General features: G+C 52.5%; 2 protein-coding genes across 3 annotated transcripts; one reads left to right on the forward strand and one right to left on the reverse strand.

Moving 5' to 3' along the window:
* Nucleotides 1-448: 448 nt before the first annotated feature.
* NLE1 (notchless homolog 1) lies at nt 449-8,955 on the forward strand. The gene is made up of 13 exons (XM_020902306.2): nt 449-499; nt 630-773; nt 2,211-2,428; nt 3,031-3,110; nt 3,951-4,027; nt 4,203-4,300; nt 4,631-4,823; nt 5,348-5,483; nt 5,650-5,696; nt 6,401-6,603; nt 8,073-8,232; nt 8,347-8,417; nt 8,612-8,955. The coding sequence occupies exons 1-13, from the start codon at nt 470-472 to the stop codon at nt 8,622-8,624; spliced, it is 1,470 nt and encodes a 489-aa protein (XP_020757965.2). The 5' UTR covers nt 449-469; the 3' UTR covers nt 8,625-8,955.
* Nucleotides 8,956-10,536: 1,581 nt separating this feature from the next.
* FNDC8 (fibronectin type III domain containing 8) lies at nt 10,537-21,617 on the reverse strand. Of its 2 annotated transcripts, none has more exons than XM_020902303.2 (4): nt 21,301-21,617; nt 13,186-13,552; nt 11,514-11,690; nt 10,537-10,962 (listed from the first exon to the last, which is right to left on the reverse strand). In XM_020902303.2, the coding sequence occupies exons 1-4, from the start codon at nt 21,507-21,509 to the stop codon at nt 10,810-10,812; spliced, it is 906 nt and encodes a 301-aa protein (XP_020757962.1). In that variant the 5' UTR covers nt 21,510-21,617; the 3' UTR covers nt 10,537-10,809. The 2 variants fall into 2 exon arrangements, with proteins under 2 accessions (XP_020757962.1, XP_020757961.1); XM_020902302.2 differs by having other exon boundaries at nt 11,514-11,750; nt 21,301-21,616.
* Between the last annotated feature and the right edge of the window lie 13 nt (nt 21,618-21,630).

A 21,630-nucleotide genomic window follows, 5' to 3' on the forward strand; every position in this document is an offset into this window, starting at 1 on the left:
CCAATACTTTGCCCACCTGATGCAAAGAGCTGACTCATTTGAAAAGACCGTGACGCTGGGCAAGATTGAGGGCAGGAGGAGAAGGGGACGACAGAGGATGAGATGGTTGGATGGCATCACTGACTCAATGGACATGAGTTTGGGTAAATTCCGGGAGTTGGTGATGGACAGGGAGGCCTGGCGTGCTGCAGTCCATGGGGTCGCAAAGAGTTGGACACGACTGAGTGACTGAACTGAACTGATCCTGCAAGGCTCTGGGAGAGACTAGAACGCGGAGGCGGCCACCAGTCCAAGGGTAGGGTGTGGAGGCGGGTACCAGGTGAGCCCACGCCCAATGCCGGAGGCCTGGCGGGGCACGGCACTTCCCCGCCGCGACACCAGGGGGCGATGCGGCAAGCTGCGGCGCCGCTGAACCACGGCAGCGGCGCTCCATCACGCCGGAGTTACCTCCTCCACGTGGGGACGCAGGATGGCGGCGGCCGCGGCGGCAGCGGCGGGTGTGCGTGAGTGCGGGAGGGGCCCGCGGCCGGGGTCTCGCGCCCGCTTTCCCGAGGCCGGAGGGAGTCGGGAGTGGGGGCCCTCGGGTAACCGAGCCGCGGGAGTGACGCCTGCCGCGCTTGTCCGCACAGGACGAGGCGGCGACGCGCGACGTGCAGCGGCTGCTCGTGCAGTTCCAGGATGAGGGCGGGCAGCTGCTGGGCTCGCCGTTCGACGTGCCCGTGGACATCACCCCGGACAAGCTGCAGCTCGTGTGCAACGCTCTGCTGGCCCAGGTGAGCGTTGGGCACGCGGGGGATCGGGAGGCCGAAGGTCTTGGGTTCCAGGGCCCCCACCGCTCGCCCGCAGTGCTGACAGCCCGGCCGTGCGGTCTACCCTTGGGGAGGGTCGGAAGATGTGAGTGGAGTGAGCGATTTATACGCCCACCTTCAGGGCCCACCCGCGGAGAGAGCGCGCGTTTTGAACGCATTGGGCGCATCATCACAGTGATTCCTTGTCGCAGCCCATCATTGTCTCCCCGTTGTCATTAACTTCCCCATTTTACATTGTTGCCTACGATCATTCGATTGTGTGTGAGATGCCGCGCCGTAGGTGGTAGGTTTAGAGTTGGAACTCAAACGTCAGACTCATAACCTCTGCTCTCCTAAGCTCTCAGTCAGCTCAGTCGTGTCCGACTCTTTGCGACCCCATGGACCGCAGCACCCTCCAGGCCTCCCTGTCCATCACCAACTCCCGGAGTTTATTCACACTCATGTCCATTGAGTCGGTGATGCCATCCAACCGTCTGATGCTCTGTCGTCCCCTTCTCCTCCCGCCTTCAGTCTTTGCCAGCATCAGGGTCTTTTCAAATGAGTCAGTTCTTCGCATCAGGTGGTCAAAGTGTTGGAGTTTCAGCTTCAGCATCAGTCCTTCCAATGAGTATTCAGGACTGATTTCCTCTAAGCTGCTAGTGTTTATCAAAATGTTGCCCTCTATGGGAGGTGGGCTTCTCTGGTGGCTCGGAAGTAAAGAATCGGCTTGCAGTGCAGGAGACACGGGTTCGATCCCTGGGTCAGGAAGATCCCCTGGCAGAGGAGGTGGCAGCCCACTCCAGTATTCTTGCCTGGAGAATTCCATGAACAGAGGAGCCTGGTGGGCTACAGTCCACGGGGACCCAAAGAGTCAGACAGGACTGAGCAACTGAACAGCAACATTGGAGGTGGGGGAAGTTGCTTAAAAATGCAGTACCTGGGCCCCAGCCTACACTACTACACTGGACCCAGGGGTGAAGCAGAGAGTCTGCATATTCAGTCAGCTTTTTGGATGCTTCTTAGGCATTATAGAGCCTGGTGTGGTGGTTTAGAAAATGCCTTAAATGCTATCTACTAATTCTAATCCTGGACTTCTGTCTGAAGAATCTGAATTAGTCATTAGCAATGGGACATTGGGCTAAGCACTTAGTTGCTCTGTTTTTTCAGCATGAATGCCTGTCTGTCAGGGTAGTTGTGAGATGAAGATAAAGGATTCTAAAGTGATTTGTAAATATTCTGGAGTTGCTCTTGAAGGATTCAAAAGGTCTTGCTCAATGGGGAATAATGGGGGTGTCCCAAGCAAGGTGGCTGAAAAGAAGGCTTTGCCTGCACACAGCTTGCAGTGGGTGGGGGGGGGGGGCCCAGTGGAGGCTGCTCTGCCCGTCGTTTCATGGGGGGCTTCCCTTTGCTGTTGTCCTCCAGGAGGATCCCCTGCCACTGGCTTTCTATGTCCATGATGCCGAGATCGTCTCCTCACTGGGGAGGACACTGGAGTCACAGGCGGTGGAAACAGAGAAGGTCTTGGACATCATTTACCAGCCACAGGCTATCTTCAGGGTTCGGGCTGTGACCCGCTGCACCAGCTCCTTGGAGGGTCACAGTGAGGCGGTCATTTCCGTGGCCTTCAGCCCCACAGGAAAGTAAGGACAGCTGCAGGGTCGTGGAGGGGAGTGTGGGTGCAGCTGTTGGCTGGGGTGAGGGGACCCCCAAGTTATGCTTAGTGGGTCCTCTGGCTCCCTTTCCTTGACCCAAGCTCTGAGCTCAGGGTATAAGTAAGGGACTTGTCCAGTGGAATTTTGTCCCCAAAGGCCAAGGATACCTGCCTTGGAGGAGCCTTCCTGGACTTGCTCTCAGGAGAGCTGAGCTGCAAGCTCACCCCTGCCCCTTCCTAGCTGTGTGACCTGGGCAAGTCACTTAACCTCTCTGAGTCAGTTGTTCATCTGAGAAACAGAGTTTATTTGCTTCTCACAATCCTCTGAGGATAATAAGAAGCTTTAACTGGTTATGGCTGTGGCCATTCCTTTCAGGAAGGACAAGGAGAGAAATTACCTCCTAGAGTCTTCTCCCAGATGGCCTGGGTGTTATAGTTCTCCTTTTCAGAAGAGAGAGAAATTTCCACTCCCAGATTCTGTTCCCAGAAGGCAATTGAATAGGCCACGGGAATGGACATGTACAGTGTTTTGGGTGGGGCCCAACCCCTTGTCCCCAGTGCAGAGGTCAGGCCGCCCCTCTTCTTCCCCAGGTACCTGGCCAGTGGCTCCGGAGACACGACAGTTCGCTTCTGGGATCTCAGCACTGAGACGCCACACTTCACATGCCAGGGTCGGTAGGCACGCAGTTACCCCCGGGGCGGGTGTTGATACAGTGGCAGGCGGGTGATTCGTTCAGCTCTTTAGTTCCTGGGAGGCCCAGAGCACATTCCAGCCTCTTAACATCCAGTTAGTGGTTGCCAGTTCCTAGGTGGAGGCCTTACCCTTGAGCCCCACCAGCCACTTACAAACAAGCAGAGACTGGACCCAAAAGTCAGCGTGAGGATGTGGGCAGGGACTGGCTGGCTGGTAGCAAGGACAACTAGGCTTAAGTCCGGTCTCTGCCACAGGAGTCCTCAAACTTGAACATACATCAGGATTACCTAGAGGGCTTGTTAAAATACAGATTTCTGGGTTCCACCCCCAGAATTTTTGTCTCCTCCGGTCTGGGATGTGGCCTGAGAATTTGCATTTCGAGTTCCGGGTGGTTCTGATGCTGCTGGCCTGGGATCCTCACACTAGCAAGGCGACCTTGTGTGTGGGCCTCGCTTCCTTTCTACGCTTCAGTTTTCTCATCTGGAAAATGGGAGTGGTACTTCTGGCTTTGTTCCATACTCTAGAGCTATCGTGAGAATTATAAGGCCTGACACGTGCAGGAATTTTATATCCCGTGGCACGTGAGGAACTATTAGAAAGTGGCAGTGTAATCTGTGCAGCAGGCGCATGGCTCTAGCACTTGGGGAGGGTTTGCCATTTGCCTCGGGAGTCTCATCTCTTTGATTGGTGTTCGATTGTTCATTTATTTGGCAGCTAGCTATGTGCCAAATAGCACCTTCTGCAATGTGCCAGGCATTGCTAAGCATTTGGGATAAAGACAGGTATGGTCCCCTTTCTCCCCTCCCTGCTTTTCTAGGACACAGACATTGGGTCCTTAGCATATCCTGGTCCCCAGATGGCAAGAAGCTGGCTTCAGGCTGTAAGAATGGCCAGGTAGATGATGGTTGGGGTATTTAGGTGGGGACCCTAGAGTCCCTTCCTGGGAGATGGGTCAGAATGAGGTACTGGGGTCTTCGGGGAGGCGTGGCTGGGGGGCGATGGGCGGGGGACCCTGGGCAAGGCCAGCGGAAGGTTGGGGGGGGTTATTTGCTGAGCTTCTGTCCCGCAGATTCTCCTGTGGGACCCAAGCACAGGGAAGCAAGTCGGCAGGGCACTCACTGGCCACAGCAAGTGGGTCACAGCCCTGAGCTGGGAGCCGCTCCACGCGTAAGTGACACTGACAGCGGGGGTGAATGAGGAGCCGGGTTCGAAGCTGTACCCCGCCCCTGCTCGGTGCAGAGGAGCCTTAGGGGCCAGGGTGGGGGCTCTGAGGGGCAGTGACTGCGTGGCAGGCAGTGGGGAAGGTCGCCTGCACCCGTGGGTGGGGGTGGAGGGCGCTCGTCCCAGGGCCTGAGAGCCACCTTGCCGCGCCCCCGGATGGTGGGGTCAGGAAGCCCTCGAGACGTCATCCGTGGCCTTCGAGCTGGGCATCGGGAGGCAGCGTGGGAAGACAGGCACTGCCCAGTCAGAAGTGAGGACCCGTCTCTTCCTCCCCAGCAACCCCGAGTGCCGCTACGTGGCCAGCAGCTCCAAGGACTGCAGTGTGCGGGTCTGGGACACGACCTCGGGCCGCTGCGAGCGCATCCTCACCGGGCACACGCAGTCAGTCACCTGTCTCCGCTGGGGAGGGGACGGGCTTCTCTACTCGGCCTCCCAGGACCGCACCATCAAAGTCTGGAGGGCTCATGATGTAAGAGCTGGGATGGGTCCGCAACCAGCCTGGGCAAATCGTGGGTCAGGGATGTCGGACCAGTGTTTCCTGAACTCGTTCCGGGAACTGGTCAGGGAGGTGCTTTTGAACAGTGGGTCCTGGGGTCGGTGCCGCGTTATAGCGGAGGGTCCAGGGCCCCTGAGCGTGGTCAGGCTCTGGAATTTCCTGCTGTCGGAAGCCTATTTAGGTTTATCAGACCTGCTATAGCGCAAACTTACTGGACTAGAGCCCTTTTTTCCTGACATTTCCCTTCTGTGAAACCTATTTTCAGAAACATTGATCCGGGCTCATTCTCTCATTTCACAAATGAGAGACTCGAACCCAGAGGGTTTGAGATTTGATTCAGATCACAGTGATTTGATTTGATTCGGATCACAGTAAACGAGGGCCCTGCTTCTGAGTCCTGTGGGCCACCCCACGTCTCCTGGGGCTGACCTGGACATTCGCGTTCCCAGGGGCGCAGAGGGCTCTGTGAGCGTCTGACCTGTCTCCGTCCACCCTAGGGCGTGCTGTGCCGGACTCTGCAAGGCCACGGCCACTGGGTGAACACCATGGCCCTCAGCACTGACTACGCCCTGCGCACGGGGGCCTTTGAGCCCGCCGAGGCCTCAGTGAACGCCCAAGACCTCCGAGGGTCCTGTGAGTGAGCGGAAGGAGGCAGGGAGGAAGGGCTGGTTGAGATGGAGCTGGCTCTCCGGCTTCACATGCGAGGGGCTGAGCTCGGCCGGGTGTGCGGGGTGCTTGCTGTCCGTGCTGAATTTTCTCATCAGCCTTGTTCCTTCTTTCCTTTGGTGCCTGGACACAGTGCAGGAGTTGAAGGAGAAGGCTCTGAGCCGCTACAACCTCGTGCGGGTGAGCGTCCCCAGCACCCCCAGCTCCATGTGTTGTTTCTCCTCGTCCCCCAAACCCCAGACCCTGCACAGGCTCAGGCCCCTCTCCCTTCTAGCCCCAGTACAGAATGTACTGTTCCCCCAAAGTTCTTCTTTTACACTTCTAAAATTCTAGTGTGCTGGGGATCATTTTATTTCACTTTTCTTTTTTTCTTTTTTTTTTGCTTATCTATTTATTTCTAATTCTAAGGTACCTCTGTTTATTTATTTATTTTGGCCTCAGAATTCAGGCTCGTAGTTCCCCAACCAGGGATAGAACCTGTTTTCCCTGCATTGGGAACATGCAGTCTTAATCACTGGACACCAGAGAAGTCCCTCTCTTTTTTTAAATTTCATTTAGTTTCAGTAACACATTCAGATAGTCTAGGGTTCAAAGAACACAAAAAAAGTAGATGGTGGAAAGCCTTTCATCTCTGTGGCTCCTGGAAGCATCTAGTTCTACCAGTGTCTCGGGTCTCCTTTCTGAGACTTCACGTACACGTGTATGTGCACACTACAAACATATACAAGCCCACGTATAAAATCCTTCCCCCTTTTAAGATGCCACTGTGGGGACTTGCCTGGTGGTTCCAGTGTTAAGAGTCCACGATTGAGCAGACAGTGGTGTGTTTGCCTCTGAGGTCGGGTCTCCTCCCTGAGACCATGTGCGCTTTCTTGCCTCCGCAGGGCCGGGGCCCAGAGAGGCTGGTGTCTGGTTCAGATGACTTCACCCTGTTTCTGTGGTCCCCGGCAGAGGACAAGAAGCCCCTGGCACGGATGACGGGGCACCAGGCTCTCATCAACCAGGTGGTCTACTCCCCAGACTCCCGAATCATCGCCAGCGCCTCCTTTGACAAGTCCATCAAGCTGTGGGACGGCAGGACGGGCAAGTGAGTGGGGGGCGTGGGCCCGGGAGGAGGGGCACTCCCCCTCCGGAAGGAGCTCGGCTCTGCTGCTTTCTAGCTGTGTGGCTCTGGCAAGCGGTTGGCTTTTTTTTTTTCTTTTAAAGAAATTGTTGTTTATTTCATTTTTATTTTTGGCTCTGCTGGATCTTCGTTTTTGCTCACAGGCTTTCTCTAGTTGCAGTGAGCAGGGGCCACTCTCTAACTGTGGTGTGAGGGCTTCTCATTGCAGTGGCTTCTCTTGTTGTGGAGCAACAACCCATCCCCTGCGTTGGCAGGCAGGGGAGTCCCTGGATTTTCTGAGCCTCTGTTTCCTCTTCTGAGTGTGCAGACCTCTTACCTCTCAGCCTTATCACAAGGATTAAGTGAGGTGGTATGTTCAGCACCCTCACTAAGCGGGCACTGAAAATGGCTAGTTCTTTGTACACCTAGGGAGAGAAATGGTCTGAAAGCTGGCCAAGGGCCGAGGATGCAGCGGAAAGTGTGGCTTTGCAGTCTAGTCGTTATCTGGCCCTTACAGTGGAGTCCACAGACTAGACAGTGTGTTACCTGGGAGCTTGATGAAATTGCAGAGCCCTGGGCCCCAGCCCGGAGCTTGGGGATCAGAACCTGCCATTTAAGGTCACCTTTCAGGTTCGAGAAGCAGTGGTGTGACAAGGCACAGTGCCCTCGCGGTCGATAGGAGGAGAGGTTGAGGCGCGGGTGGGGAAAGGAGCAGGGAAACACTCCTGAGGCCGAAGGGGACTCACGCGTCCGTCTCTGTGTATCTCCACGCTAAGCCCTGTGAAATAGGCTGTTCGGCTCCCTTCTTTTTTAAATTCATTTACTTGGCTGGGTTGGGTCTTAGTTGCAGCGTGAGGGGGGTCTTTGTTTCGGCATGCAGCCTCCACTAGTTGCAGACGTGGGCTTCAGTTGCCCCGTGGCATGTGGGATCTTAGTTCCCCCACCAGGGATCAACCCGAGTCGCCTGCATTAGAAGGAGGATTCTCAACCACTGGATCCCCAGGGACGTCCCCAGCCCCTTTCTAAGACAAGGAAACAGTCTCGGGCCCAACGACTTGCACCAGCAGACAGTCAGTCTGTCCCGACCAGGTCCCAGTGGCCCGGCCCACTGTTCCTCCACGTCACCTGTCAGCAGGCACCTGCTGGGGTGGGCAGAGCGGGGGGGTGTCGTGCAGACGGGCCAAGCAGATGGGGGCATTGAAGTCCAAGGCTTGCGAAGTTGAGCAAGTGTGGAGGCCCAGCAAGAAGCATCCTAGAAGCAGTTTTACAAAATCGCAATGACCAGCAGAGATTAAATTGGTGTGGGGCGGGGGCCAGGCAGTGAGATTTTGTACAGGTTCCCAGGTAACCCTGACATGCAGCCACAGTTGAGAACGACTGCTGGGGGCCTCGAGGACCCTTCAGATGTGTTCCAAGATCTCACGTCCATCCTCATCGCCCTCCCCCTGGCCCAGGTACCTGGCCTCCCTGCGCGGCCACGTGGCTGCCGTGTACCAGATCGCGTGGTCGGCCGACAGCCGGCTCCTGGTCAGCGGCAGCAGTGACAGCACGCTGAAGGTGTGGGATGTGAAGGCCCAGAAGCTGTCCATGGACCTGCCGGGCCATGCAGATGAGGTACGACCGACCCTCGTGGGCAGGTGGCTGAGCGGGGGGCACTGAAGCCTGCCCCCCCAAACCCTGCTCACTGCACCACTGCCCCCCCCCCCCCCCCCCCCCCCCCCCGTTTAGGTATATGCTGTCGACTGGAGTCCTGATGGCCAGAGAGTGGCCAGTGGTGGGAAGGACAAGTGCCTCCGGATGTGAGTTTGGGGGTGGGGGGCGCAGTGGTGGTCGGTGTGCTCGGCCGCCCCGCCCTCGCGGTCGTCCCCCGTGGTGGAGAGTTCCACGGGCTCTCCACCTGCCCAGGCTCTCCCCATCGGGGGCTCCTGGGACTGTATGGTGCCTCCCTTTGCTGAGCTGGGGTCCCCATCCCATTCCCTGCCCTTGTTCACAGATGGAGGAGATGAGAAGCCCCCCAGGTCTCCGGGATCCCCACCTGGACTCAGCCTCCACCCGCTACCGGCTTTGACGGGAGGCCTCAGGCTGGGCGATGACCTTGAGAACGAGCGTGGCCTGCTGTCCTCGGTCAGACCCCACGGGGGTCCCTCCGCAGAACAGGAGGTCGAAGGTTGCAGGAGGTCGTCACTGAACCCTGTCCTCGGCCATCCTCAGTACCTCGCTGGTGTGAGCAGGGGTGGCGGGAGGCTGGGCAATGACCAGCTGCTGCCTTTTCTAAATGCCGTCTCTTCAGGGTCAGGCCCCGGATTCTGTGACCAAATAAATAACTTATATTTTGTGTGTTTGGCTTACGATTCCTGTCCTCGATGCCCAGGGGTCTATGCCGGGTCAGTTCATGCAGCCTCTCTCTCTGGGCTACACCAGTACCACGCTGAGCAGGAAGCGGCCCTTCCTTTCTTGCCACCGTGCCTACGAGGGAGAAGCTGGGGCGACCCGCTGAGGCCCGTCTCTTAGTAGCCAGAGGAGGCTGTCGAGGCTGTGTTGTCCCTTCTGGTGGCACCAGCCGTGTGTAGCTGTTTGCATGAACTAGAATTCAGCCCAGTTAGAAATGCACTTGTCACACTAGCTCAAGGCTACTTCCTGGTCTGGACATCGCACAGAGGGGATGCTTTGACCATCACAGGGACTTGTGCCAGCCCTGCTGCTCTGGGGTGCTTTCGCTGACCTCACCCAGTGTCACTGGGCCCTCAGGGTACAGAGAGGTGGTCCCTGAGGGCTCCCCTTAATGGGCCGTGCGGTGGTGCAGGCTCGGGCAGAAGTGGGGATGGATGGTGTGATGGGGAGGGTGGCTCTCTGCCCCTCAAAGACTCACAGAGTGAAGGGAACCCCCACCGGGACGTGCTCAGACCTTGGACCAAGGTCTTGCTCACCCCTCCTCCAGGGCCAGGTGCCTCTACCTGGGTTGAATTCCAGCCATCCTTGTACGGAGCACTTGGGGCCACAGCCTTTTTTGACTTCTTGGCCCTCCTCACCCTCCCCCACCCACAGCTGTGCCTCTACGATTTTGCACCTTGCCTGGCTCTGGTTCTCGGCTTCTGCCTGCCTGGTCTCTGCAGTGAGACTGCATGAGGGGTGAAGGGAGGTGACGGGCTCTGAGGGCCCGCTCTGTGCCAGGCGCTCTGCTGCTGAGCTCTCCCTTGAACCTCCCAGCGACCCTGCAGCGGTGCCTGGAAGGGCCATGCCATGCCCCCAGCGGGGATACAGATGTGAAGAATCAAAGAACCGAATAGGTTTCTAGCCTTCCTCAGTATTCTTTGGACACATGATGGATGTAATTCAAACAAGAGAGGAGGAATTCTGTCATCAACAGCTTGGGAAATGCTGGCTAGAGCCAAATAAAGCTGGTTTCTGTGCTATTGCCGCCCTGCCCCCCCACCTTTTTTTTGGCCACAGCACACAGCATGTGGGATCTAGTTTCCCCGACCAGGTACTGAACCCTCATGCCTTGCATTGGAAGTGCGGCGTCTCAACCGCTGAACCGCCAGGGAAGTCCCACATCCCTGTATTTTTGATGAGTAAATTGAGCCCCAGAACCATAAATGGTCTGAGCCGTCACATCCGGGAAGAGCCGAGGTGAAACAGAAGGGATTAAACCCTCCCCTCAGAGCTCAGGCACTTTGCCCCATGTCCCTCAGAGCTGGCAGTGTGCAGGCTATCACTATGTCTGTCCATTATCACTGTTTTTCCTGGTGAGTGCTGTAGTCTTTGGGGACCATCTCTTTCTCCCACTGGGAAAGGGCGATGGCATCTCATGGCCCTGTGTCCCCCTGACCCACCTGGACTCGGTCCCGGCAGAAGCCAGGAGGGTGAGTGGCTGCGGCCCAGCTGAGGCCATCAGTGGCATGAAGCAGAATCTCGGGGTGCTGGGTGACCTGCAGGTTTTAATGAGGAACCTGGACCAGCCCAGATCTGGGGAAGGAGGCCTAGCAGCTACGGGCAGTGGAGGCTGATCTGGCCTGGCCTGCGGAGGCTCCGGGTGAGCGCAGCTCCCCTCTAACCTCGGCCCCAGGCCCGGGACCAGCAAGGTGGTCTTTGGTTCCCTGGCTCGGCTGGTGGTACATCTCATGGTTCTGACTGCTGAGGGCCCTGGGCCGTAGCTGAAGGTGGGTGAGGGGCTTCCTGGGACCCTCTCCCTTAGTAGGGAAAGAGGTGTTCCAGATCTTCGAGCCTGCGCATGTCCTCCAGCCCGAGGGACACGGTCTTCCGCTGGGGCTCCTTGCGCTGCACGGTAATCTGGATGGGGTTGTTCTCGGGGAAGCTGTTCACGTCGGTGGCCACGGTTGCAAACTGAAAGAAACAGAAGTCCTCAGAACCCCTTGGCAGAGCTGACCCTGACCTCACCGCTCCAACACGGCCCCCCCTCATTTGTCTGTGAAATGGGGTCTCCGAGGGCCCTACCAGCCTATTCACCGACATGTTTCTCCCCGGTTGTGTGCTGTTTCCAAGCTCAGCAGGGTCTACTCGGGCCTGCCCTGCCGCCCCCAGGCTCTTCCCTGCTTTGTCACCCGTTAGCCTCTTCCCTCTCTTTTTCCCTCAGTGCTCTTGACTTCCCAACCCACTCACAATCATTGATAACTAAGTTGAAGAACCCAGAAGCCACTGGCTTTGAGACACACACATTAGGGATGAATGAACAGGTCAGTTTCCAGGGGGCCCCAAAGTGACTTACTCCTTAACCTTCCCCAGGGAAAGCAGCCTGGAATTGAGGCTTATCTGCCCAGGGAGAGGGAAAGCCAGCAGGAGGAGAGGTCCTGGGGTACAGGGGTGTTCCCAACCTCTAGGGCCCCTGTCCAGACCCCTCCCCCTGACTCTCGGGCCCCTATCCTCCCAGGGCTCACCTTGTAGGGCTTGCACCATGTCCCCACCCCCGCGGTGTTGGCTGCGCGGACGGTGAGGCAGTAACTCGTGTTTGGCTTCAGCTCCATCAGTTTGACGGTGGTGCCCAGAATTTTATTGAAGATCCAGGGGCGGTTCTTCACCTTGGGCATCTCACCGCTGTTTTTCCTGACCACCTCCTGTAACAGGACCTGGTAGAAACTGACCTGCTGCTTGCCAGGGGCGTAGGTCCAGGAAATCTAGGGGGAGAGAACCCCCAAGGCTTCCTCAGACCTGGTCTGGCCTGGCCTCCCCTTACCACCCCACCAGTCCCTCTGCAATGTGGGGCAGAAGACCCCATTCCCTTCCCTGCTCCCGCTGGAGCTGAGGCAGGTGTGTCCGAGGGTGGTAGGCACACCCCATGTTGGATGGGGCCCCACCAGCCCAAAGCCTGAGACATTCTCCCTGGGCAGCCGCACCAACCTCAGTGTGTGCCCTCAACTCCATATTCTATAGACTGTCCGTTGAAAGGGACCTTAGCAATCATCTCGTCCACCTCACTCATTGCAGATGGGGTTACAAGTTCAGAGAGAGCAGGTGTCTGGCCCATGCTGCTGCTGCTGCTGCTAAGTCACTTCAGTCGTGTCCGACTCTGTGCGACCCCATAGACAGCAGCCCACCAGGCTCCCCCGTCTCTGGGATTCTCCAGGCAAGAACACTGGAGTGGGTTGCCATTTTCTTCTCCAATGCGTGAAAGTGAAAAGTGAAAGTGAAGTCGCCCAGTCGTGTCCTACTCTTCGCGACCCCATGGACTGCAGCCTACCAGGCTCCTCCGTCCATGGGATTTTCCAGGCAAGAGTACTGGAGTGGGTTGCCACTTCCTTCTCCAGGGGATCTTCCCGACTCAGGGATCGAACCCAGGTCTCCTTCATCGCTTTACTGTCTGAGCCACCAGATGGTATTTTCCAATATGTAACTCATATTGCATCTCTCACCTGATACAAAACGTTGCACAGAGCTGGTCCTCTTTGCTTACTGAAAAATTCCATACAGTAGCCTAACATTACAGGATCTCTGGAAAATGACCCCCTCCTACTGCTCCCTTCCTGTATCCAGAACAACGCTACTCAGCATGTGGTCTGTGGGCCATCAGCACCACCTGCGAATGTGTTAGCAATGCAGAGTCTCAGGCCCCACTCCAGACCTACTGAGTCAGAACCTCGAGGAATGAGGAATCTTGTTGGTAACATGAGGATCAGATCTGCAGGTGCCGGAAAGTGTGAGCAACCCTGAATTAGGACGTGGATGTTTCCTCCCACATGTGAGCCTTTGCTAGTGTCAGCCCTGCACAGGATGCCTTTCCTCATCTCTAGATGTCTAAGTCTGACCTCTGTGTCCCAGCTCAAATGTCACTGAACGCCACCAAAGCTTACTCCTGCAGCTGGAAGTAACGTTTCTTTCCCTCGGAATCCCCAGCGGCACTTGGTCTGAACTTTTCCTGCAGCACTGAACCTTCTCTAGCTTGCGCTGGAATTCTTTAGGGCACACCCTCTCCTAACCCATGCACTAGAGGTCAGGATGCAGGCAGCAGGTATCCACATGCTCCCCAGTGAGCTCAGCTCCGTGCCGGGCACGTGGGGGTGGGGGGAGGGAGGGCATCAAGCCTTTGCCAAATGCACATGGGGGGAAACGCACCACAGCTGTGGAGTCGCTGACCGTGTGTTCACAGATGAAGGGCGCCTCCGGCACATCCAAGACCACAGAGGACTCCGAGTGCGTCGAGGACGTGTCTGTGTCCACCTCAGGGTTGTCGAGGTCCAGCAGGCCCCCAGGGGCCATCTTGGACTTAGACTGGGGGCAGAGGGCCAGGTGCCCCTTCTCTGTGCCCTTGGCTATCGAGGAGAGGCTGAGTTTGTTCAGCTCGCCCTCCAGCATGCCCGCAAAGAAGCTGCTGTTGGGCTGGGTCACGGCCAACCTGATGGGATTCAACAAGGTAGACGACATGGGGGAGATGCTGGTGTCATCGGAGCTACATTCGGAATCCTCCACCGGCATGTGCTTCCTGGAGGGGGAGGGGAGGGGGAGACAGATGGAGGCAGCTGCCCCAGCCCCTGCCGCCTGGAAGCTCCCAGCGGCAGGCAGGCCTGGGGCAGGACTTACCAACGCCCTCAACTGCTTTCGAGCCTCTCAGAACATTCTTGCTCTGCAGCAGTGTCACACTCACCAGGACACTTACTAGTGAAAAATGCACACTCCTGGTCCCTGGTCCCCAGCTGGGATGGCACTGGGGAAGCTGCTAAAGCATCTCTCATAAGAGCCTCAGATGATTCTGATGCAAGTGTTCTGAGAACCACATTTTTAGAAACACCACTAAAGCTCCAAGTCCTTCCTCCAAGGTAGGGTGCAAACACCCCAGGGAATGACCATAACGATCTACTGGGATATGGAAAAATATCTAAAAGTATCTAAAAGAAAAATAATAAGTTATATTAAATATTTATTTACTGTTGTTTAATATGTAACTACTACATTTATTTACTTAGATTTTTATGACAGTTACCAATATGTATTAATATATAGCATGTAAGATTAACGGCACAGATAAATATACATTTATTGGGGTGAATGCTCAAAGCTTTTCTCCCATTCTAATTTTTTTATTTTTAAAAACTATTTGTTTATTTATGTATTTTTGGCTGTGCTGGGTCTTCATTGCTGCACAGGCTTTCTGTGGTTGCAGGGAGCAGGGGCTATTCCCCAGTTGCAGTGCTCAGCTTTTCACTGCGGCGGCTTCTCTTGTTGTGGATTACGGGCTCTAGGGCGTACGGGCTTCAGTAGTTGCAGCTCCTGGGCCTTAGAGCATAGGCTCATTAACTGTGATGCCCAGGCCTAGCTGCTCCATGCCATGTGGGATCTTCCAGGGCCAGGGACTGAACCCATGTCTCCTGCATTGGGAGGCGGATTCTTTACCACTAAGCCACCAGGGAAGTCGTCTAATTTTTTTTTTTAATTGTGAAATATTTCAGACTCATTCAAGATATCAAGGATAATATGTTCATGGGGAGGTAATGTACAAAGTGACATGAACGTAGTGACTAAACCACCACCATACCAATGTACAAAGTGGTGGCTATAATTAACAATATTGTATATTTGAAAGTTCCTAAGAGATTAGGTCTTAAAAGCTCTCATCTCACACACAAAAATTTGTAACTGTGTGGTGATGGATGTTAACTAAGCTTATTGGGGTAATGATTTCATAACACATACAATTATCAAATCATGTTGCATACTTTAATGCAATATTAAATGTCAATTGTGTCTCAATAAAACTGGAAAAAATGATCGTATTATATTAAGCTTCCATTTAGCTTCTATCCAACTCAGAACTAAAGCTCTATCAGTGTTGCTAAAGCCCCTTGTATTCTGCTCACCTACCGCTCTCCTGATGTTCTCCCTCAGAGGCAGCCGGAGCAGTAAATTTAAAATTTTGTGTTTATTACTCCCCATGTGTTTTTATAGGTTTGTTAGATATGTATGTTATTATTTTGCATAATTTAAACTTTATATAAATAAATGGTATCATTCAGTACATATTCATTTGCAGTTTGCTGTTTTCTTACTTAAAACATTGTATTTTTTAGATTAATCTGCTCTGGTTCAGTCATTTTAACTGCTGTATGGTGTTCTGTTACACGGATATTTGTATCCTTACCAATTCTTGGCTGTTACAAAGAAAAACCTTGCCCATGTTTCCCCACTCTTTAAATTTTTTGCTGATGAAGTACAGGATCCAAAAAATTTAACTTTCAAATCTTTTTTTTTTTTTTTTTTTTTACCTTGAGCTAAAATAAGAAGGAGGGAACACAGCTCCACCCATCAACAGAAAATTGGATTAAAGATTTACTGAACATGGCCCTGCCCATCAGAACCCCAGTATCCCCTCAGTCAGTCTATCCCATCAGGAAGCTTTCATAAGCCTCTTATCCTTCTCCATCAGAGGGCAGACAGACTGAAAACCACCATCACAGAAAACAAACCAATCTAACCACATAGACCACAGCCTTGTCTAACTCAATGAAACTATGAGCCATGCCATGTAGGGCCACCCAAGATGGATGGGTCATGGTGGAGAGTTCTGACAAAATGTGGTCCACTGGAGAAGGGAATGGCAAACCACTTCAGTATTCCTGCCTTGAGAACCCCATGAACACTATGAAAAGACAAAAAGATAGGATACTGAAAGATGAACTCCCCAGGTCAGTAGGTGCCCAATATGCTACTGAAGATTAGTGGAGAAACAACTCCAGAAAGAATGAAGAGATGGAGCCAAAGCAAAAACAACACCCAGCTGTGGATGTGACTGGTGATGGAAGTAAAGTCCGATGCTGTAAAGAGCAATATTGCATAGGAACCTGGCATGTTAGGTCCATGAATCAAGGCAAATTGGAAGTGATCAAACAGAAGATGGCAAGAGTGAACATCAACACTTTAGGAATCAGCGAACTAAAATGGACTGGAATGGGTGAATTTAACTCAGATGACCATTATACCAACTACTGTGGGCAGGAATCCCTTAGAAGAAATGGAGTAGCCATCATAGTCAACAAAAGAGTCCAAAATGCAGTACTTGGATGCAATCTCAAAAATGACAGAATGATCTCTGTTCGTCTCCAAGGCAAACCATTCAATATCACAGTAATACAAGTCTATGCCCTGACCAGTAATGCTGAAGAAGCTGAAGTTGAACGGTTCTATGAAGACCTACAAGACCTGCTAGAACTAACACCCAAAAAAGATGTCCTTTTCATCATAGGGGACTGGAATGCAAAAGTAGGAAGTCAAGAAACACCTGGAGTAACAGGCAAATTTGGCCTTGGAGTACAGAATGAAGCAGGGCAGAAGCTAATAGAGTTCTGCCAAGACAATGCACTGGTCATAGCAAACACCCTCTTCCAACAACACAAGAGAAGACTCTACACATGGACATCACCAGATGGTCAATACCATCTGGTTATATTCTTTGCAGCCAAAGATGGAGAAGCTCTATACAGTCAGCAAAAACAAGACCAGGAGCTGACTGTGGCTCAGATCATGAACCCCTTATTGCCAAATTCAGACTTAAATTGAAGAAAGTAGGGAAAACCACTAGACCATTCAGATATTACCTAAATCAAATCCCTTATGATTATACAGTGGAAGTGAGAAATAGTTTTAAGGGACTAGATCTGATATACAGAGTGCCTGATGAATTATGGTTGGAGGTTCATGACATTGTACAGGAGACAGGGAACAAGACCATCCCCAAGGAAAAAAAAATGCAAAAAAGCAAAATGGCTGTCTGAAGAGGCCTTACAAATAGCTATGAAAAGAAGAGAAGTGAAAAAAAAAAAAAAAAAGAAAAGAAGAGAAGTGAAAGGCAAAGGAGAAAAGGAAAGATATCCATTTGAATGCAGAGTTCCAAAGAATACCAAGGAGAGATGAGAAAGCCTTCCTCAGTGATCAGTGCAAAGAAGTAGAGGAAAACAATAGAATGGGAAAGACTAGAGATCTCTTCAAGAAAATTAGAGATACCAAGGGAACATTTCACGCAAAGACGGGCTCAATAAAGGACGAAAATGGTATGGACCTAACAGAAGCAGAAGATATTAAGAAGAGGTGGCAAGAATACACAGAAGAACTATACAAAAAAGATCTTCACGACCCAGATAATCACGATGGTGTGATCACTCACCTAGAGCCAGACATCCTGGAACGTGAAGTCAAGTGGGCCTTAGGAAGTATCACTATGAACAAAGTTAGAGGAGGTGATGGAATTCCAGTTGAGCTATTTCAAATCCTGAAAGATGATGCTGTGAAAGTGCTGCACTCAGTATGCCAGCATATTTGGAAAACTCAGCAGTGGCCACAGGACTGGAAAAGGTCAGTTTTCATTCCAATCCCAAACAAAGGCAATGCCAAACAATGCTCAGACTACCACACGACTTCACTCATCTCACAAGCTAGTAAAGTAATGCTCAAAATTCTCCAAGCCAGGCTTCAGCAATATGTGAACCGTGAACTTCCAGATGTTCAAGCTGGTTTTAGAAAAGGCAGAAGAACCAGAGATCACATTGCCAACATCCGCTGAAGCATCAAAAAAGCAATAGAGTTCCAGAAAAACATCTATTTCTGTTTTATTGACTATGCCAAAACCTTTGACTGTGTGGATCACAACAAACTGTGGAAAATTCTTCAAGAGATGGGAATGTCAGACCACCTGACTGCCTCTTGAGAAATCTGTATGCAGGTCAGGAAGCAACAGTTAGAACTGGACATGGAACAACTGACTGGTTCCAAATAGGGAAAGGAGTATATCAAGGCTGTATATTGTCACCCTGCTTATTTAACTTCTATGCAGAGAACATCATGAGAAATGCTGGGCTGGAGGAAGCACAAGCTGGAATCAAGATTGCTGGGAGAAATATCAATAACCTCAGATATGCAGATGACACCACCCTTATGGCAGAAATTGAAGAAGAACTAAAGAGCCTCTTGATGAAAGTGAAAGAGGAGAGTGAAAAATTTTGCTTAAAGCTTAACATTCAGAAAACTAAGATCATGGCATCTGGTCCCATCACTTCATGGCAAATAGATGCAGAAACAGTGGAAACAGTGGCTGACTTTATTTTTGGGGCTCCAAAATCACTGCGGATGGTGACTGCAGTCATGAAATGACACTTACTCCTTGGAAGGAAAGTTATGACCAACCTAGACAGTATATTAAAAATCAGAGACATTACTTTGCCAACAAAGGTCCGTCTAGTCAAGGCTATGATTTTTCCAGTGGTCATGTATGGATGTGAGAGTATAAAGAAAGCTGAGCACTGAAGAATTGATGCTTTTGAACTGTGGTGTTGGAGAAGACTCTTGAGAGTCGCTTGGACAGCAAGGAGATCCAGCCAGTCCATCCTAAAGGAGATCAGTCCTGAGTGTTCATTGGAAGGACTGATGTTGAAGCTGAAAACTCCAATACTTTGGCCACCTGATGCAAAGAGCTGACTCATTTGAAAAGACCCTGTTGCTGGGAAAGATTGAGGGTAGGAAGAGAAGGGGACGACAGAGGATGAGATGGTTGAATGGCATCACTGACTCTTTGGACATGAGTTTGAGTAAACTCCAGGAGTTGGTGATGGACAGGGATGCCTGGCATGCTGCAGTCCACAGGGTCGAAAAGAGTCAGACATGACTGAGCAAAAGAACTGAACTGAACTGAAAGTAAGAAATACATATTTCTTTACAAGCTAGTACATGCATGCCTGTGACCCCATGGACTGTAGCCTGCCAGGATCCTCTGTCCATAGGATTCTCTAGGCAAGAATACTGGATTGGATCACCATGCCCCCTCCAGGGGATCTTCCCGACCCCAGAGATTGAACCTGAGTCTCATGTCTTCTGCATTGGCAGGCGGGTTCTTTACCACTAGCGCCACCTGGGAAACCCCAGTATATGCATACACACACACACACATATAACTAAAATGTTTCACAATCCAGGACTAACTGGTTTCACAAACCAGTACTTACTCTGTGTGATGTTCTCTGGAATTTAAATTCTATTTAGTTCATTTTTATAATACTAGTCTGCACCAACTAGGATGAGTTCCTGACACATTCATTGGTCATAGCCCTCAGTTGGAAGAGCCCTGTCTAGAGAAAGCAGCCATAGGGCCTATGGACACCAAGCACCTTGACGGAGGTCACCTTGGTAGTCGATGGCAGAGCTGGAACAGAAGCTGGATCTCCCGGGCCCCATGTTACACAGCTCCCGTCTGCCCCTGGTGCTTTTTGGCTCCCCTCCCCTGCTTCCTTCCCCACCTCCCCCGGCTGCTCTAGCCAGATCCAGTGACCCACACATACCCCTAGATCCCTCACATCAGGCCAGCCTCCAGCTTTGAGGTCGATTGATCAAGGCCAAAGTTTTCCACCCTGAGCCCCAGCCCCAACCTCCTCCTGTGAAATCCTGATCAACCCAAACCTCCTATGCTAGCCCTTGGTGGACACTTGGTGATTCTCCCTCCAAGGCCCTTTGTAGGCTGAAGAGTCTGGGTATGGATGTCAGTTACACTATAGATTGTCCTATGCTATGTGCTAAGTTGCTTCACTTGTGTCCAACTCTTTGTGACTGTAGCCCGCCAGGCTCTTCTCTCCATAGGATTCTCTGGTCAAGAATACCGGAGTGGGTTGCCACGTCCTTCTCCAGGGGATCTTCCTGACCCAGAGACTGAACACGAGTCTTTTATGTCTTCTGCATTAGCAAGTGGGCCCTTTACCACTGGCGCCACTTGGGAAGTCCATAAACTGTCCTTAGGAATCTCTATTTTACTTTTTATTATTTTTTTTTTAAGTATTTGGCGGCACCAGGTCTTAGTTGCAGCACATGGGATCTTTAATTGCAGCTTGCAGACTCTTATTGTGGCATGTGGAATCTAGTTTCCCAACCAGGGATCACACCCGGGCCCCTCTGCATTGGGAGGATGAAGTCTTAGATACTGGAACACCCGGGAAGCCCCAAGGAATCTCTATTGAAGGTTTACTTGTTGGAAACACCAGTGCTGAAGGGGCAGCCAGACATTGGGCTATATGCTGGACAACAACTCCTTGTGATCGTCACAGCAGCCCTGCTGGATGGGGCCGGTCTCGTTTTACACACGGGGCACCAAGGGTCGCTGATCTTAATGAACTTGTCTATGGTCATATATCTAAGTGGTAGAACTTGGATTGAAACTTGGTTCCCAGTGTAAGACTTTCTCCCCATACCAGGAAGTTTCCTACCTGCACCCGCCACTTTAGCCATACCTGTTTACTGACAGGTACCCAAGGGAGTGACCACTGCAGCCCCTTTCACGTCATCAGGACCAGCTACATAATTTGTGGGGTCCCTTCTACAGAAATTATTAAGACCTTCAAAACAGTAACATCCAAGCATTAAACTAAACAGGGTCCTTCCAAGTGTCGGGCTGTGTTTAACTGCACAGGTCACATACCCGTGAAACTTTCCGACAGACAGTTCCCTCAGCCCACGTTAACCCACTCCTCTGTCCCTCCACTGGCTAACTCCTTCCCTTCCTCTGAGAGTCACCTCCTACATGAAGCCTCCCTTAACTTCACCCCCTCCCAAACTATACTGAATTCCCTCTGTTTCCTCCAGTTGTCCCGTCATAGCACAGACCATGGTGTAATAGTCTCAATTCTTGTCTGACAGCCCCCCACGCCCAACCCCCCCCCCACACACACACCCCAGGCTGGGAACCCCTTAAAGGTAGAGAGTGCTTTCCAGCTCTGCATTCCCAGAACTTAACCTTGGACCAGGTACCTTGTAGGTGCCCAAAGAGTTTTGTGAAATGAAGTGAAGGAGACCCGTGATCACTGAGGAGGAACACAGACCTCAGTCTGAAGGCAGGCAGGCTTCTGGGGGCTGGGGGGAGGACATAACCAGACAGGTGAACGCACAATAGGTAGGATGAGCAAAGGAACCATGGGGAGAGGAGAGGGGGCTTCATGGTGAGGACCAAACAGGATGACGAGCACCGCCAACCCATCTCCAGCTAATCCCAGAAGGTTTCCCGGAGCTGGAGGCCGGCATGCCTCCAAGAATTGATTTGCGGTCAGGAATCCATAGGCAACCTGCTTACGCACTCTTCTCTGGGAGTCTCGACTGTGATAAGTCAAGGAAGTGACGCCTCTTCAACACCCTCTTCCCCACCCCACACTCCTCCGCCCACCCAGCTCTGGCCTTAGAAAACATAAAAGGGCCAGACTCAGGTCTTACGGTAGATTGATGGCATCCTCCTCTAAGAAGTTCACCAAACTGCCCCTCGAGGAAAGTGGGAGGCCTTTGGTCGTGACGGTCCTGTTCATTGACTTGGGGTTTGGAAAGGGCTTCGACATTTGATTGAGTGCATTCAAGACATTGAGGGTCTCCTTCTTCAGCAGGGCCTCCTCCCCATCTCCCACTTTGTAGAATGTCTGTGATGCCATGGAGTTTGTTTGGGACAGCAGCCGGCACCATGCAGGACAACCAAGCTGACAGGAAGCAGAGAGAAACTGCAGGCAGCAGACACACCCTTAGTTGCGGTGGGATGGGGGTGCGATGAGCTGA

The sequence above is a fragment of the Odocoileus virginianus genome, chromosome 17, assembly GCF_023699985.2.
Source record: "Odocoileus virginianus isolate 20LAN1187 ecotype Illinois chromosome 17, Ovbor_1.2, whole genome shotgun sequence".
Classification (NCBI taxonomy): Eukaryota; Metazoa; Chordata; class Mammalia; order Artiodactyla; family Cervidae; genus Odocoileus; species Odocoileus virginianus.

What these genes read in the sequence shown, in the direction of transcription:
- NLE1 (XM_020902306.2), top strand. Translation starts at nt 470, where the DNA reads ATGGCGGCGGCCGCGGCGGCAGCGGCGGGT. An exon ending in AAGTCTGGAGGGCTCATGAT is followed by an intron (nt 4,824 to 5,347) that starts GTAAGAGCTGGG and finishes CGTCCACCCTAG; the next exon opens with GGCGTGCTGTGCCGGACTCT. An exon ending in GCCGCTACAACCTCGTGCGG is followed by an intron (nt 5,697 to 6,400) that starts GTGAGCGTCCCC and finishes TTGCCTCCGCAG; the next exon opens with GGCCGGGGCCCAGAGAGGCT.
- FNDC8 (XM_020902302.2), bottom strand. Translation starts at nt 21,509, where the DNA reads ATGGCATCACAGACATTCTACAAAGTGGGAGATGGGGAGGAGGCCCTG. An exon ending in GAGGATGCCATCAATCTACC is followed by an intron (nt 13,553 to 21,300) that starts GTAAGACCTGAG and finishes CTCCCCCTCCAG; the next exon opens with GAAGCACATGCCGGTGGAGG. An exon ending in TCAGCGACTCCACAGCTGTG is followed by an intron (nt 11,751 to 13,185) that starts GTGCGTTTCCCC and finishes CTCTCCCCCTAG; the next exon opens with ATTTCCTGGACCTACGCCCC.